General features: G+C 47.5%; 1 protein-coding gene across 1 annotated transcript in view; it reads left to right on the forward strand.

Annotated features, from left to right (window-relative positions):
- The window catches only part of LOC144759213 (uncharacterized), a 163938-nt gene that overhangs the window by 91315 nt on the left and 55065 nt on the right, over window positions 1-17558 (forward strand). The window contains exon 7 of the mRNA XM_078646474.1: window positions 3649-3837. Within this exon, the coding sequence (XP_078502600.1) occupies window positions 3649-3837 (189 nt within the window). The remainder of the gene's footprint in view (window positions 1-3648; window positions 3838-17558) is intronic.

Here is a 17558-nt window from a genome sequence, read left to right on the forward strand (position 1 = left end):
TGCTTGTGGAGTGGGCTGGATTCTCGGTTTCTGGCTGGCACGAGAAGCTGCAGTTTAAACACGTCCGGTGTTCACAGGAGAAACAGTCTTGAAAGTGAAGGCAGGCAGGTCCTCTGGGGTTTGTGAGGGTGCTGGCTGCTGGAAAGGATGTATGACGTTACAGCGCATACTTTTACAACGCCTACCTTTACAACGCGGTTTTTACAACGCATACCATTACAACGCATAATGCTTTTAGGCGCTGGATAGTGAATAGTTTAATTTACTATTCCTATGGAACTCCCTCCCTCCTGATATTCGTGCACAGCCCAAGCTTATGGCCTTCCGAAAATATCTGAAAACCTGGCTGTTCCCGTGAGCTCCCTTTACGACTCCGCCTGTACTCATTCAGCGCTGGGACGCTCACGGGCAGCCATGTGCTTTAGAAATCCGGTAACATTTAACATTTAACATTCCAACTCCAGTCCCCGTGGATATTAGGGAAGGTTATTGGATAGTAAATTAACCTATTCCCTATCCTAGAGTGCCCCCCAGAGCAATGCGTTGTAATAGTTTGCGTTGTAAAAGTTGCGTTGTAATGGTAGTTCGTTGTAAAAGTTTCGTTGTAAAGGTTGTTTACCGCTGGAAAGGCCGGGGTTTTGCAGGAGCAGGTTCAAGGGGAGACAGGCCTGTAGGGCTGAGGCCAAGTTGTGGGCATCGTCCTCTTATTAGCTCTGCACAGCTTCTCATCCTTCTTCTCTTCTTTTCTTGTTGTTGCTGGATCTGAGGAAGTAATGTTCAGGCTGCCACTAAATGCTAACTTTAGGGGCGTTACAGGTAGGTAAAGGGCAGGGACCAATGGGTCCCTTCCCTGGGGTGGGTACACCCCCTATTCTGTCACTCTCCAGTGGGAGGGGGGCTGGAGCCTGTCCCTGGTTGGCTGGGTCCCCCCATCCTCAAGATGGTGGGGACTCGAGGTTGTGCTTCACCTGTAAATGTAAATGTAGTAGTGCTTATATAGCGCACGTATTACCCCAAGGGGCATCAAGGCGCTGTACACATACCACTCTGGAACGCTTCCTGGCCTTTCCCTGTGAAGTGCCCACTCCTGGGCGCCCCAAGGTGAGGCCAGGCATCCTGGCGCTGTTGGGGCCATTGTGGAGATTAAGCAAGCTATTGCCCAGAGTCGTAGCGTGGGACCCATGATTAGAATAGGCACCGAGGCGAGAATTGTCAGGTCCGGGGAAATTTAGCCCAAGACCCACCGAGGCGGGAATTGAACCCTGGTCCGGGCCAGACCTCTGCATCAGGGTCTGCCACTCTAACCATTGAGCCACACTTCTCCACCTTAGAGGGGGAGTTGGCAGAGGTGGGCACATCTATCTTCCGCACTTGTTTTTCCCGCCGATTCTCCCGCCCAAAGTGGGGGGTAGAACCAGTGGGGACCCATTGCTGAAAGCGGCAAATGGTCTGGAGATTCTCACAAAGGTGGCATGCCTTTGAAGCTTCCCCTTCGTGAACCCTGGGGGAGGAGGCTTGGCACCTCTTCCCAGGATGTGCATTGTTTCAGGCCCCCGAGAGCAGTAAGCTCTCGACCCAGGCGTCCTGAAACATGTCTGGTGGTGGCAGCCTAAGCAGCCACTTAGTCAGGTCACTAGGAGTTGGTCGAGTTTCAGGGGGCATCTCTAAGATGCCCTCTGTTGTGCATTTTACATTAAATACCACACTGGCACCAGTGTGGGTTTAATGTGCTGAGAAGTTTGATACCAAACTTCCCAGTCTTCAGTGTAGCCATAATGGTGCTGTGGAGTTCGTAATGACAAGCTCCCAGCACCATATATTTTTAATGGCAGCACTGCACTTACAATGCCCAGGAATAGACTTGGGCACTGTAGGGATATAGGGCTCATGCACCTGTACACTCACCACTGGCATAGGGCACCCAGCTAGAGGGGTGACTGATGTATGCGAGGGCAGTGGTTTGTGGGCGTGGGACACATGGATGTATGCCATGTCGAGTCTTCACTTTGTTCTGTACCAAGACATGCAGCCTTCCAAGGCAGTGTGTGAGTGTCAGGGTACAGGGCCTCTAAGGGTGGCACAATAAGTGCTGCAGCCCTTAGAGGCCTTCTCTGGTCACAGTGCTATGGGTACCTGTGGTACCATATACCAGGGGCTGACATGTGGCCAGAGATGTCAATTGAGTTAGTTTTGGGGAAAGAACACAGGCCCTGGGAACCTGATTGGCAGGGACCCAGGGCACACCAAAAAAAGGTGCAATAGTAGTCTGGCAAAAAGTGGGGGGGTTACTACAACAGAAACCCGCTGTTCGAGGTATATGAGCAGCAGAATTCACACTCTGTGCATAGATCGCCATCTGGTGTGGGGTTTTGATGCTTGCACCTTGTTGTTGTCTTTGAAGAAGTCTTTTGTAGTCACGAGATAGGTGACTCCTTCCTTGGACGATAGTGTGCATGGGCATCGACTCCATGCTCAGATTGTTTTTTCCGCCATCGGGTGCGGATGTAACTTCTGCGCTCCGGTTCGGCACCATATCTCCAAACCTTTTTGACACGCAATCCTTAATAAAACTCGATGGTATTGTTTCTCGATCGCGTGACCTTCGACGCGCTCCTCAAATGTCCTATTTCTGTGGCCGACACGGGCCGCTCGGCCTATCGATGCCATTCGGGCCTACGGATCATGGAAAGGACTCTGTTTAAAAAATGCCCCCAGTGTGGAGCTAAATTCCCACACAGTGACCACCACAAGGTCTGTAATCTGGGTCTCTCGACAGAGCACAACGAGAATAATTGCCAGGCCTGCGCCTCCTTTCGATCCAAAAAGACCATCCGTGATCGCTGGGCCCGACGACACATCATGGCGCAGCAAGCAGCTCTGGTACCGGTGGACATGTTTGTTGAAGGCCCGATGCCCCGGAGGAAAATTCTGAGGAACTGGAAATCGTGTCCGAAGCAGATGACTCAGACCACCCCATCCCTCCAGATCAACGAGTGAGTACCACTGCCGCAACCCCAACCCCATCTGCAAAAAAGAAGGCCCTGGTCAAGACTTCGCCTGTTGACCCCAGCCGAAAACAATGTTCAGAAGCCCCGCCCCCGGGCTCGGCTCCAAAGACAAAGGACCGTGACCAAGCAAGCAGCATGTTAGTCTCCCACAAGCTCCATCGGCACCGAAGTCGGGAGCACAGCTTACTCCCAGAAAGAAATCAGCATCGACCATCCCGGCGCCGAAAGAAAAGGCATCTGATCCGAAACCAACACATTGGGAACCGAAAAAGATTTCCGCCTCCACATCGAAGCCGAAGGATCCAAAAACACCTTCCAAGGCTCCGGAGCAGAAATCCAAACCTCGCTTGGACCCGAAAAGATCGGCACAGAAAGCGTCTACCGAAGAGGAATAACTTTTTTGACAGGATCCTATCAATCCGAATAAAAAAAATACTCCACATAGACCCTAAAACCGGACATGTGTCTACTGTTCCACACAAGAAGAGGAAACTGGATACACCAGGCATTCCTACAGTGCCTGTTAAGAAATAAAACTGTGCTACTAAAACCTATACAACCCTCTTCTCCTGTTCTTCCTACCAATCCTATCTCTCCTCCACACTCTCCTATACTTCCACCAAACTCACCATTACCACAGTTCGATGATGATTTAGGGGATGGGGGAGGCAACAATGACCCTTTTACAGACCCTGATACCAACACAGACGTACCACAGGATGACTGGGACGATTATGATGACCCGGTCGACCCTCCAGACCTTCCTGATCCCCAGGCATACCCAACAAAGCCATCTCCCCCAGATGACAATATTGGTTTTAGTCAGTTGGTAAATAGGGCAGCTACATACAATGGTGTTTCAATGTATTCAGACACTTTTGAGCAGTCACTAAAGACTGCACAAACCCTGCCAATGTTAAAAGGTGTCATTAAACATGCCCCTGACATATTTAAAGACCCTGTTAGGGCTATAATTCTCAATCTGAGAATTGACAAAAAATATAAACCTCCTCTCAATGATCCCGCCGACATCAAAAGTCAACTCCCTTAAGATTCCCTGGTGGTAGCTAACGCTAGAAAATGGGCTAATTCTCAGACCTCTGGTGAGGCACCACCTCCGGACAAGAAGTATAAATTGTTAGATGCTTCCGGCAAACGAGTTGCTGCTCAAGCAGCTAATCCCTGGCGGATAGCCAGCACACAAGCATTACTTGCTAGATATGATAGGGCTCACTATGACCAACTAGAAAACCTATTGCAACATTTACCAGATCAATACAAGACCAAGGCCAATGATCTCATCCAAGATGGTAAATTAATAACCAATGCATTTATCAAGTGTGCCCTTGATGCAGCAGACACCGCTTCTAGGGCCATTAACATTACCATGTTACTCAGACAACATGCTTGGTTGCACATTTCTGGCTTCAAACAGGATGTACAAACAACTATCCTCAACCAGCTGTTCAATCAGCAACAACTTTTTGGACCGGCTGTAGACACCACTCTGGAAAAAATTAAAAAGGACACAGAGACTGCTAAATCCATGGGTGCATTACAGTCTCTCCATCCATACGTGGTTCCTTTCGTCGCTCGTCCTACAGAGGAGCATCCAAGAACATTGGTACAGACACTGCTTCCTCTTCATACAAAAACACCACACAAACATCTCCCAGTAGGGGATATTTTAGAGGTGGATACAGGGAAAGTAACAACAAAGGGAGAGGTTGAGGTAACAACAACACTCTCACCTTCCCCGCTAGTAAGCAGTGACTCCCCTCCAGCCCATTCCACTCCGGTCGGAGGGAGACTATCACCTGTTTGGAATTCCATCACTATGGACAAGTGGGTAAGACATATTATCCAGTATGGTTACTGCCTGGAACTTTCTGCTACTCCCCTCAACTTACCACCCAAACAGCGTCCAATGTCCGGGGAACATCTAACACTCCTCAAACAAGAAGTTCTTTCACTGCTTCAAAAGCACGCAATAGAACCAGTTCTCATACAACATTAATGAACAGGGGTTTACTCCCTGTATTTCCTAATCCCCAAAAAAGACGGGACTCTAAGACCAATACTGGACCTCAGACCTCTCAATTTCTACGTTCAATCAGATCATTTTCACATGATCACTCTTCAGCAGGTCCTTCCACTGCTTCAAAGAGGCGACTTCCTTGCCACACTAGATCTCAAGGACTCCTACTTCCAAATTCCCATTCACCCTGCTCACAGGAAATACCTAAGATTCACAGTGGACGGACAGCATTATCAGTTCAAGGTCCTTCCATTTGGGGCGACCACAGCACTCAGGGTGTTCACAAAGTGCCTTGCAGTAGTAGCAGCGCACTTAAGAAGGCAGCAAATCCACGCATTTCCATACCTGGACGACTGGCTCTTAAAAGCCAAGTCATACGTCAGTGTGTTCATCACACTTATCCAGCTATTACACGACTTAGGGATCACACTAAACTACACCAAGTCACACCTTCAACCCTCCTATGTACATCAGTATCTAGGAGCTACAATAGACACTTGCAAAGCTCTAGCATACCCCAATCCAGCCAGGATAGCCACCATGCAAACCCTCATCACCAAGTTTTAGCCTCAACACTCTCTCTAAGCACAAGTGTTTATGCAGCTAATAGGGATAATGGCCTCTTGCATTTTCATCGTACCTCACGTAAGACTTCAGATGCGCCCTTTACAAGCATGTTTGGCATGTCAGTGGAATCAGGCTCAGGGACGACTTACAGATCTGATGTTGGTAGACAGCCAAATACATCGCTCTCTGCAGTGGTGGAACACACAAAACCTTTCCAAAGGACAGCCGTTCCTAGAGCCAGTTTCACAAATAGTTCTAACAACAGACGCATCACTCACCGGCTTGGGAGCCCATCTCCTAAATCACACCATTCAGGGCAAGTGGACCACTCAACAAAAAGCGCTCCACATCAATCACCTAGAACCACTGGCAATATTTCTAGTTCCAAGTACATCTTCTCAACAAGGCTGCCTTAGTCCGGATGGACAATATGACAGCAATGTACTACATACAAAAGCAAGGAGGAACACATTCTTTGCAGCTGTCTCACCTAGCGCAAAGTATATGGAGATGGGCCATTACACAAAACATATATCTCCTGGCAGAACATCTTCCAAGAGTAAACAATCAGGTAGCGGATCTGTTAAGTCGTGAGACTCAACAAATACACGAATGGGAACTTCATCCACAAGTCCTTCAACCTTTCTTCAAAATGTGGGGCCAACCAGACAAAGATCTGTTCTGCACACACTCAAACACAAAATGCCACACCTTCGCTGCCAGGTTCCCAAACCCATTGTCCAAGGGCAATGCAATATGGATGAACTGGTCAGGGAGATTTGCGTACGCTTTCCGCCACTCCCACTCATCCCACTAGTAGTACGCAAGCTCAAACATTAGTCTCTCAAGATGATCCTGGTTGCTCCCACATGGGCACGGCAACCATGGTTCACAACACTCCTGGAACTCTCAATAGTTCCACACCAAAAACTACATCTGTCCCCAAAACTGCTGACGCAGAACCATGGGGAGATAAGGCACCCAGATCCAGCTCAATTGAATCTAGCAATCTGGCTCCGGAAATCTTAGAGTTGGGTTACCTGAAGCTCCCACGGACTGTATGAATATTTTCAAAGAAGCCAAACACCCGACTACTAGAGCTTGCTATGCAGCTACATGGAACAGATTTGTCATTTACTACAATAACAACAAAATTGACCCATTAGATGCTTCAATTCAGAACATTATTTGCTATTTACTACATCTACAAAGATGAAATCTTGCATACTCATCAATCAGATTACATCTAGCTGCTCTTGCAGCCTACTTACAAAACAGGCAACATTTGTCATTGTTTAGGGTACCTGCTATCAAAGCCTTCATGGAAGGCCTTAAAAGAATAATTCCAACCAGACTGCCACCATCTCCAGTGTGGAACCTAAACAATGTTCTTACTAGGCTCATGGGTCCCCCGTTTGAGCCTTTACACAAAGGTGAATTACAATTCCTTACATGGAAAGTAGCTTTCCTTGTCGCAATCACCTCTCTCAGGAAAGTAAGTGAGATTCTGGCTTTAACGTACAAGAACCATTTTTACAAATACGTCGCAACAAAGTGGTTCTCAGTACAAACCCAACAGTTCTTCCAAAGGTGATTTCTCCATTCCATCTTAATCAATCAGTAGAGTTACCAGTATTTTTCCAAAACTCTGATTCTGTAGCGGAAAGAGGTCTTCACATGCTTAATGTCGAAAGAGCTTTACTTTATTACATAGACAGGACTAAAGCCATTAGGAAAACAAAACAACTGTTTGTGGCTTTCTCACCACCTCATAAAGGCAACCCAATTTTCAATGCTGGAATTTCCAGGTGGATAGTAAAATGCATTCAAATATGCTATCAGAAATCAAAATGCATGTTAACAATTCCCCCTAGAGCGCACTCAACATGCCAACTAGGTGCTTCCACGGCATTCTTATGGAACATTCCCCTAGAAGACATGTGTAAGGCAGCAACATGTTTCACTACATACACCTTCACCAAACACTATTGTGTAGATGTGCAGGCAAACACTTTTTCAAACCACTGCAACAGATACAGGCAACCACCGCTAGGGGAGACACAGCTGTCAGTCTATGCACAGAGTGTGAATTCTGCGACTCGTATGCCTTGAACGGAAAATGCTACTTACCAGTATGCATCTGTTCTTGGCATGTATAGCTGCAGAGATTCACAAGCCCCCCCCCCACCTCCCCGGAACCTGTATCTCTTCCAGTGTTATCTTAGATACATTCTCATGGACATCTCTGTTTCTTACAAACTCCATCATTTCCCTTCATGGCGAAAAACAATCTGAGAATGGAGTTGATGCCCATGCGCACTATCGTCCAAGGGAGAAGTCACCTATCTTGTGACTAAAAAGACTTCTTCCAAGACAACAACAAGGTGCAAGCATCAGAGCCCCACACCAGATGGCGATCTATGCACAGAGTGTGAATCTCTGCAGCTCTACATGCCAAGAACAGACGCACACTGGTAAGTAGCATTTTCCTTCCTATAGGGAGCGGAGATGCCAAGGACAGCTAGAGAAACAAAGGTGATAAGCCCCCTCTTGGCTCTCCCTGACCTAGATGGGGTAGCTGGAACAAAGAGGGTTTTATAGCCATCCAGGTGCTAATTATTGTCTCCAGCCCAAGTTTCCTGGAGGCACATCACATCAAAACTCTTAACAAGGGCCAACCATTCGGTGTTCCCAATCTTACTCTCCAGCCCCACGATATTTCTAGAAAGAAATTTACACCCTCCATTCACACTCGATACTTGTTCCGGGGGTGATACATTTCCCTGGGATGCGGGTGCCAAAGGGTTCGAGGGACCCACACATCGTCAATCGCAATCTTCCTATGAGCTCAGAGGAGTAAACCTATTTGCTGTGCTTACCACTATAATCCCCTCTACACGACCCCTATGGCCCACCTCTTGGAGCCGCTTGCACCTGGTCCGTAGTTGGTAATAATTGGGTCTGTAGAAGTATCCAAGTGAGAGTGTCAAGATTGCTGTAGTTAGACTGGGCAACCGTGCTTAAGATTCGGTTTACCATGACTGGATTGTTAAAATTGACGATAATGCAGTCCCCCAGCCAGGATTTCTTGGCGCTACCAACCCACTGTGTCTGGCGCACCATGAGAATTTGGTTTTCCACCCTAAGCCCAGGGGCAATGTTTTAATTGAGCCAGTGCACCACCTTATTGTTCAGCTGGTAAAAGTCAAAAACAAGCGTCGTGGACTCTGGTAGGAGATGAATAGAGCCCAAACTAGGATAATAGTTATTCTAGTCCCCGGGGGCATGGCTTCCAGCCCTTCCCACCTATCATCGGAACTGTACAATCCGCCCACTTCAAAACCCTGAGATTGCAGAGACTGAAAAGATACTGTGTTCTGGGTGCCCCCGCCCCCCTCCGGTTGGCTGGATGGTGCTGAGGGTCAGTCCTGGGCAATAGGTGCCGTTGTATCTCCTACCATGTGACTAGGCTTCTTCGTGATAGACAATGCTCTGTCTCCTGCTCCTGTGCCATTACTACTGCGACTGGAAATGGTGGCCGAGATCATAGGCCTTGTAGGAGGGATACTTGTGGAGACAAGGACACGGGCCCTTTGCAAGTGGCTATCAGTGCAGACAGTTTGCTTTCCAGTGCAGAAAGTCGGAGTGGGATGGGGTCCAATTTAGTTCCAAGTGCTGACAGCAAGGCTGTTGTGAGCATGTCTAACGAAATAGCTTCCAGGTTAGGCACTTCTGGGTGGACTGCTGAAGATGACTGTGATCCAATGTTCTTTTTGCGTTTAAAAGGGCCCCCAACGGAGGGGCGCTTCCTCTTAGCGCCTCCTGGGCCCCACCCATTGCCAGGGGTCATGTCAGGGGCTGACCTAAAAATTGACGACTGGGCACCGACCCATGTGACAACAACTGGTGTAAGGGGGACGATACCCCCAGCCTGGTCTTGAGGCATATCTTGAGATTTGTCCACCAAGCCTACTTGAGGGCACTGAGTATGGGAACCAGCATATGGAGCAACAGACAAAACCACTAGGGAAGGGTGGGAGGGTGAGCGAGATAATCGTCTAATAGCCAATTCAATCTCCTTGTCCAGAACCCCAGCAGCATGCTACAAAAAGCGTCCTATGTATGACTTTTATGGTTTTTTCCATTTCTAAAACCGAATAAAGTTTGTTGAATCCCCTAGTGTTTAGAAGAAACATAGATTAGACAGTACTGGACCTTAAAGTAAGCCTTTTCTGCCTGCTATTGCTGCATTTGGTGAGCCAAGTCTACACAGGAAGTAACTTGATTGATATGAAATAAAATCTTCAGCATCGCTATCTCCTTATGATACCTTTAGGGCCCGTTGTAGGTAATCTCAATTTACCGATTCTTAAATACCGAATTTTACTGATTCGGTATTTAAGAATCAGTAAATATGATGTAGGTAAAAAATAGGTAAAATTTACCGATTCGGTAATATTCCTTATTACCGAATCAGTAATACCGATTTGGTAATGAGGAATACCTTCCCATTTATTCCTATGGCCCTGGAATGAGTAGGAAGCCATTCACTATTACCGATTCTGTAAATACCGAATCGGTAATAGCGGGAGCATATTCAAGGGTGGCAGGGTGTCACATTGACACCCTGTTACACCCCTGAATCGTGCATGTGTGCACATGTGGCGCACATACATGCCCTGAGGGCATGTATGTCTGCCACATGGCACTTTGAAAAAAGCAAATAATTGCTTTTTAAAGGTATTCGGTATTTACCACCAACTTGTAATTGGTGGTAAATAGAGAATCCCTAAAGCAAAAATGCACTCACTGAGGTGCTGCCTACATAGGTTTTAAGGATTCGGTAATTTACTGATGCCTTAAAATAAGGAATCAGTATTATACTGATTCCTTAAAATAGCGAATCGGTAAATTACCAAATCCTTATTTACAGCCTCCTACATTGGAAAGGGCTAAATACCGGTCTGTAACGGAAAGTTCACAGATTCGGTATTTAGCTTCCTACATCTGGCCCTTAGTCTCTTATCGGTAAACACTTTGAGTGCTTGGAAACTGGCTCTGTTAAAGTAGCGAGTGCTTAAAAAAAATCCTTGTGAATCTCCCTCCCTCCCACCCCCCAACAAGGTGTTCACTGATTTGGGCAGCCACAAACCTCACTCATTTATTTGTGGCTTAACCTCTTTGCCAAAATATTGTGGTTGAGAACTCTCTATTCAAGGACTGGGCAGCTTGCACTCAGTGGCATTTCCATGATAAGAACAGTCCCGGTCTCACCATCACAGACAGTGACATCACTAAAAAACAAGATGGCATCTATAAAACCAGGAGATTTGTTGTTTTTCTTAATTCTCAGCCTACCCTTGTGACAAATTGTGTTCTCAATATCAATCTCTTCGTTTTGAACAGTTACAGGAATAACTTAAATCAAACAAAACATTTGAAGTAAGTTTGTAATAGAAAAATAGGACTGTAACCTTGGGTAGTCTTAGATGCATACTTCGTATAATCCCACTTGTACTATACAGCAAGCAGCAGCTAAACCGCCACTCAAATGATCGGCCATCTTACACGAGGCCTTTGAACACTGCATGCACATGCTGCGGCTGCCAGCTGCATCCCGTTTATGTTGTAGGTCTTCTCTGCCGTGTTTCGTTAACCAGAAGCGTGGAGAGAAGCCACAATAATTTATTCGTTCTTCAGAAATCTAACGTGGAGCATTGAAATTTCAAATGAATATATGAATCTTTTACTTATACTTTAAGTTCTTTGACTCTAAGTTCCCTGACTGATTGTAACAAAATGTAAATTTGAGCTAGGACAAGTGGATACTGTCCTTATAGAATCCCTATGGGATCGTAAAGAAGGACCACACTCAGAGCGACTTCCTGCAAATTCGTTTTTTCTACTGCCCTGCACTGAAAAACTAGAAAAGATTACATCAAAGATGGCATTATGAACTTTGGCACTGTATCTTATATAGCAATCCTAATTTAACCAATTTTCCTAATTATGTTACTTTGCCCCGTGGACAAAACATTGATCCACAGTTTTCATCTCATCCCGGCTGGTAAGTGAGTCTTAACATGCTTTCTAGTGTTGCGAGTGTTGAGATGAATGCATCTAAGGTAGTTGGGTTCTTTCCTGGTAGGAGGGTTGGCGGGCCGGATGCTGGTGAAGCTGCAGTTCTGGCAGGAGAAGGGTCCTTGGGTGCGTTTCGGGGCAGCCAGGCAGCAGGTGCATGATCGTCCGGGGTTGAGTGCGTGGAGGGAGCTAAAGTAGTTGCAGAGACGGGTGTCGTGGCGTTCACGGGGGCCAGGTGTTCTGGCTCTGGGCGCGGTCCAGGCGTGGATGCCATAAGAAGGGGAGGTAGAAGGGAGGAGCAGCTGGGTGGTGGGGGCAGACGAATGGGCGAACGGGGGAGCAGGGGCGCAGCTGCAGGAAAACTGGGGAGGAACGGTGAGGGTACAGAAGGCAGAAAGGGCACAGAAATGGCACAAGAGGAAAAGGAGGAATGGGAAGGAAAACAACTAACAATCCAACAAAATGCAATACAAAATACACTAGTGGGGGGTCGGGCCGGAGGGGACGCAGCGACGGAGAAACCATGGGAGGAACGGCAGAAGGCAGAAGGGCACTGGGCACAGTAGTAGCGCAAGAGGCAACAGGGGGAATGAAATAAACAAAATAAACAATACAACACGCAATACAATGACACAAAGCAACCTACCACTGGTCACCAGGGATGGGGCACAGGTGGTAGCCTGCAGGTGGAGGAGGGCCCGAACTCGCATCCAAGGCAGCTGCAGCGAGCTGGGAGACACGGGCAGACAGGTGGTGCTGTTGCGGCGTGGAGAGCCACCTGCCTGTGAAAGGGTCAAGGGTCGTTCTCTTCAAAGTGCAGCAGCCGCCATAAGAAGGGAAGAGGGGAGGGAGGAGCATCTGGGAGGTGGGGGCGCATGAATGGGCGAGCGGGGGGTTGGGGCCGCAGGTGGCGTAGCGGCGGGAAAATGGGGAATGGCGAGAGTACAGAAGGCAAAAAGGGCACAGAAATGGCACAAGAGGAAAAGGAGGAATGGAAAGGAAAACAACTAACAATCCAACAAAATGCAATGCAAAATACACTAAGGTGAAGTGTAGCGAGCCGGGGGCAGGCCGCAGAGGACGCAGCGGCGGGGAGGCCACAGGAGGAACAGCGAGAAGGCAGAAGGGCACAGGGCACAGAAGTAGCGCAAGAGGTAACAGGGGGTATGAAGCAAACAAAATAAACAATACAACAAGCAATACAATTACGCAAAGCAACCTCCCACTGGCCACCAGGGATGAGGCACAGGTGGTAGCCTGCGGGTGGAGGAGGGCCTTGAACTCGTGTCCGAGGCAACAGCAGCGAGCTGGGAGACACGGACAGAGAGGTGATGCTGTTGCAGTGTGGGGAGCGACCTCCCTGCGACAGGAAACCTATTGTACTACCTTCTCCTGCTCGGCCATGGCCCAGCAGCAGGAGGGCAGAATTGTGTCTGGCATCGGCAGCAGACCTAGGTTGCTGTTAGGCTCTGTAACGTCGGTCCCGGGAGCAGGGAGGGTTCCCCGGAAGAGCTCTCCTAAGACCAATTTCACGGACCAACTGATAGATCTAATTGCTATATATGTGCTCTCCTCTAATACATTTCTTTTGTTGGGGGATTTTAATTTTCATGGTGAAAATCATACAAACCCTGAGGTTAATAGACTCCTCTCTACTCTTGACATGATTGAACTCATACAAAGAGTTACAGGCCCAACTCATCCAGCTGGCCACTCGCTAGACCTAATCTTTTCTAATATTGATCATCTAACTTGTAACCTCCCAGACACTCTCACTTGGACCGATCATTCAATGATTAAGTTCTCTATCCAACAGCCATTCCCGAAGAGCTCAGACTTAAGTGTAGGGAAAAAACAAGTGGCGCAAGACCTTGGCGAAATTTTTAGTAGAAGCCTTTAATGAGGATTTTTACCTGGAATCACCGAAGAAGGATAAGGATGCTCCTACGACGTTGAAAGAATTTAATACCACCTTTGTGAGAGTTTTGGATTCTCCCCAATGTCCACCATTAGCCCCCTGGTGCACTTTGGAGCTAAAGATTGAAAAATCCAAATGCAAGAGATTGGAGAGACTTTGGCGAGTTAGTAAAGACCCACAAAACAAACTACGGTTTAAAGAATTCTTGTCTAGCTATAATCTGAATTTAAAATCAGCCAGACGTCTATTTATTATTAACCAAATTGAACGTGCCAGTAACGTCCCAAAGGCCCTTTTTAATATAGTAAAAGACTTTGTATCTCTTCATGTCTGTAGACAATTGCCTATGGAAAAACAAGATTTATATAATTCGTTAGCAATCTATTTTCAAGAAACGATAATTGATATTTATGCTAACTGTTCATCGATCACCTCTCAAGACCTTGAAGGCTCTATTAGAACAGAGGGCTTAGAAAAAATGGCAGCTAGCACCTTAGATTGTTTCGAGTTAACCACGCTTGAGGAAGTTTCCAATGCTCTCTCAAAATCTGGCTCACCCCAAGATCTTTGTCCTCCAAAAACAATGGCCCTATTAGCCACTCGCTGCGTGCCAGCAATTCTAAATATCAATAATTATTCAATACAATCAGGTACCATTCCAATAACATGGAAGGAAGCATTCGTACGTCCAATATTGAAGAAACCAACTGCGGATCCCCGAGAACTAAGCAACTACCGCCCTATTTCTTTGGTACCCTTATTGGGCAAGCTGCTGGAAAGTATAATTAACAAGCAACTAAGTCTATGCCTGGAGTCCAAAGAAATTCTGGATCAATCCCAATCCGTGTTTCAACCGGGCTTCAGTACAGAGACTGCCATGCTCGCTGTAACTTTCTCGCTCAGACAGAAAATAGACATTGGAGGATCGGCAGTACTGATCCTTCTAGATCTCTCGGCGGCTTTAATACCATCTCACATTTAGTGCTCGCAGAGAGACTAGCTTCCTGTGGCATTCAAGGGACAGAATTGAAGTAGTTGCAGAACTTTGTCAGACAGAACACATACTATCATGCTAGGGCCATATCTGTTATAAAAATTTGTAGAACAGCTAGGTTTTGAGATAATTTCATATGCTGATGATACTCAGCTTATATTTACTATTGGCCCACAGACAGAAGCAGAGAAATTGCGGTTCTCCAGCAGAATGCTTGTAATCTCTAGCTGGATGACACAGAACTGCCTTCAGTTAAATCCTGGAAAAACCGAGGTCATGCTAACGGGGAAAGCCTCAGCTAGCTGGTCTGGTGAATGGTGGCCCTCATAATTGGGACCAGCTTCTGTTCCTAAAACATGTGTTAAAAATCTAGGCCTAAAATTAGATCAGTTATTACCTATGAAAGACCACATTGCTGCCACTACTAGCTCCTGCTACTATAGTATGCGTTTACTCTGCAAACTTCTTCCCTACTTGCCCACTAATCCCCGTGGAACCTTAGTTCAAGCCATGGTCATCAGCCAATTAGACTATGGTAATGCTCTGTTGGCGGAAGTGGGAGAGACCCTGCTTACTAAATTACAAGTGATTCAGAACACGGCGGCCAGAATGTTACTGAACCGCCCTGCTGGCTCCCCTTTTGCTCCCTTGCTGAGAGAGATGCATTGGTTACCTGTAAGGAAGAGATCCTTTTTCACAATCTGTTGTCTCACTTACAATGCACTGAATGGCAGAGGCCCTTACTATCTACAAAAGAAACTCACCTTTCATACACCGAACAGAAATCTCAGATCCAGTACTCTAGGCCTTCTACAGGTTCCTCGTATACGTTTGAGTCAGACTGGTGGAAAAGCTTTTTTGTATCTGGCCCCAAGATACTGGAATAAACTACTGCTGTCCCTAAACAAAATTTCCATATACAGCACCTTTAGGAAACAACTAAAAGCATTCCTGTTCTAACTCTGTTCTGACTTTCAGTCCTCGGGCCAAATTCCTAGGCGAGTGCTGAGATGCCCGCGGGTGAGTCATGCGCTATAGAAATTAACTTAACATAACAACATACATAACATGCCTGAATATAGATAAACCAGAACCCCTAAATGTGCGCTGTCAACTTTGCTCAGTTTGACTTCTAATTATTATAGCAGCGCTTCAGCACTTGACAGCTCAGGAAGCCATAAAAAATGTGTGACTTTGCATTTCAGAATAGAGATGCGAACCACCACATTGAAATGTGTTAGTCTAACTCCTGGTACTCGTGGTACTTGGCAGGCCTGCTCCCCTCAACGCAGGCACCCTTGCAGTATGGTGCAAGGCTGCCTGCATTGGCGCTATGCAGCTAAATTCAGCACCAGCACAGGGAGAAATGCAGGGCTGCACCGTATTCTTGTAAATACGGTGTAGTCCTGCATTTCAGAAGTGGAGAGCGTGGCGTTAAGCCAAGGAGGCCAACGCCGTGCTCCACCACTTCCTTGTAAATATGCCCCTTAATGTCAACAGCCTGACCCATTTTATCAAGAGACAGAAACTCCTCTCATTTCAGAAGATGCAACGCCTTGATGTAGCATTGCTCCAGGACACACACCTGTCACCTAGTGAACATGATAAATTCAGAAGGGATTGAATGAGTAGGTACTACATGCCAGCAGGATCCTGACTACCCTTACACACCCATCTACTCCTTTGGAACAGGGGGAGAGTGGGTTGGACATCTTATTTCGCAAATTCCTGGGGGTTTGCACACTGCAGACATGGTGGGACCACCCTGGGCAGATATATTTTTGCCAAGGTTCAGATACTCAATGAGTCTTTGTGTGTTGGCTCTATCTATGCCCCGGCGGCTGACCAAACTCCTGCTCTCCTTTGGACAGCCAGGGTATTCATGAGGGGGGGTTCTGGAATATGGCACCTTGACAAGTCCAGAAACCAAACGACCAGGCAGCCCCGAGACCGGTTCATCCTCTCTGACATTATTGATGATCATGCCTTGATGGATCCATGGTGATTGATGCACCTGAGGGACGCGGACTATACTTTCACCTCCTGCGTCCATTGTAATCGTTTACGCCTTGATCCTCCCAAACAGTACCTCTGATCATGATCTTCTGCTACTCGACCATAAATTTTGATTGTTGAAAACCCCTCAGGCCCTTTGGCGTATATATACAGCATGGTATAAAGCCCCTGAAAACAAACACAGATGGTTCCAATATCTGAGCCAGTACTTGGAGGAGAACGCTGTGTCCATCTCCTCTGCACAGGTGCTGTGAGCGGGCAGGAAGGCCGATAAACGATTTGGCTGACCAGCCTGACTCGTGCCGCATCGGTCGCTCCCCCAGGCTCCCTGAACACTGGGTATCGTAGCGCTAGCATTTAAATTACACCCATCAGCATTTGTGCTCTGCATTTCTGTGACGCTAATTTCCATTACTCTTGCCCACATCACGCAAGTGACTTTTATTCATTTTATTCCTGTTGTGCGACTTAAAAGTAAATTGCCTGCTGCGCTTGTGACAATTGTTGGTTCTGCCCGCTTGTATGATTAGCTGTGCCTCTGCCCACATTTACGTTTTAATTCCCTGATTGCCGATCTCGTCGTGTTGTGTATTGAACTTCCGGCCATTTTGTTTGTTGTTGTGCCTGCCAGCCCGCCCCTCCACCCCGATCACACCTCCCTGCGGCCCCTCCCTCGCTCCGCCCCCTCCTCCATCCATTTATGACTGATGCCCCAACGCGCAGCGTCCACGCGCTGCGGCCGCGCCGAAGGTGCGCCAAAGGTAAGCCCGTCTACGCCCGTCCGCGCCAAGACCCCGCCCAGCGCCAGACCCCCTGGCCCCCACACCACCCACCCCACCCGCATTACATACGACGCCTCCACCCTCTTAGCCCTAAACTCCGGCCGACTCCCCAACTGCGCCCAAGCCGCACCTGGACACACCCATGGACCCTTCA

This window comes from Lissotriton helveticus, chromosome 1_1 (assembly GCF_964261635.1).
Source record: "Lissotriton helveticus chromosome 1_1, aLisHel1.1, whole genome shotgun sequence".
NCBI classification, from domain to species: Eukaryota; Metazoa; Chordata; class Amphibia; order Caudata; family Salamandridae; genus Lissotriton; species Lissotriton helveticus.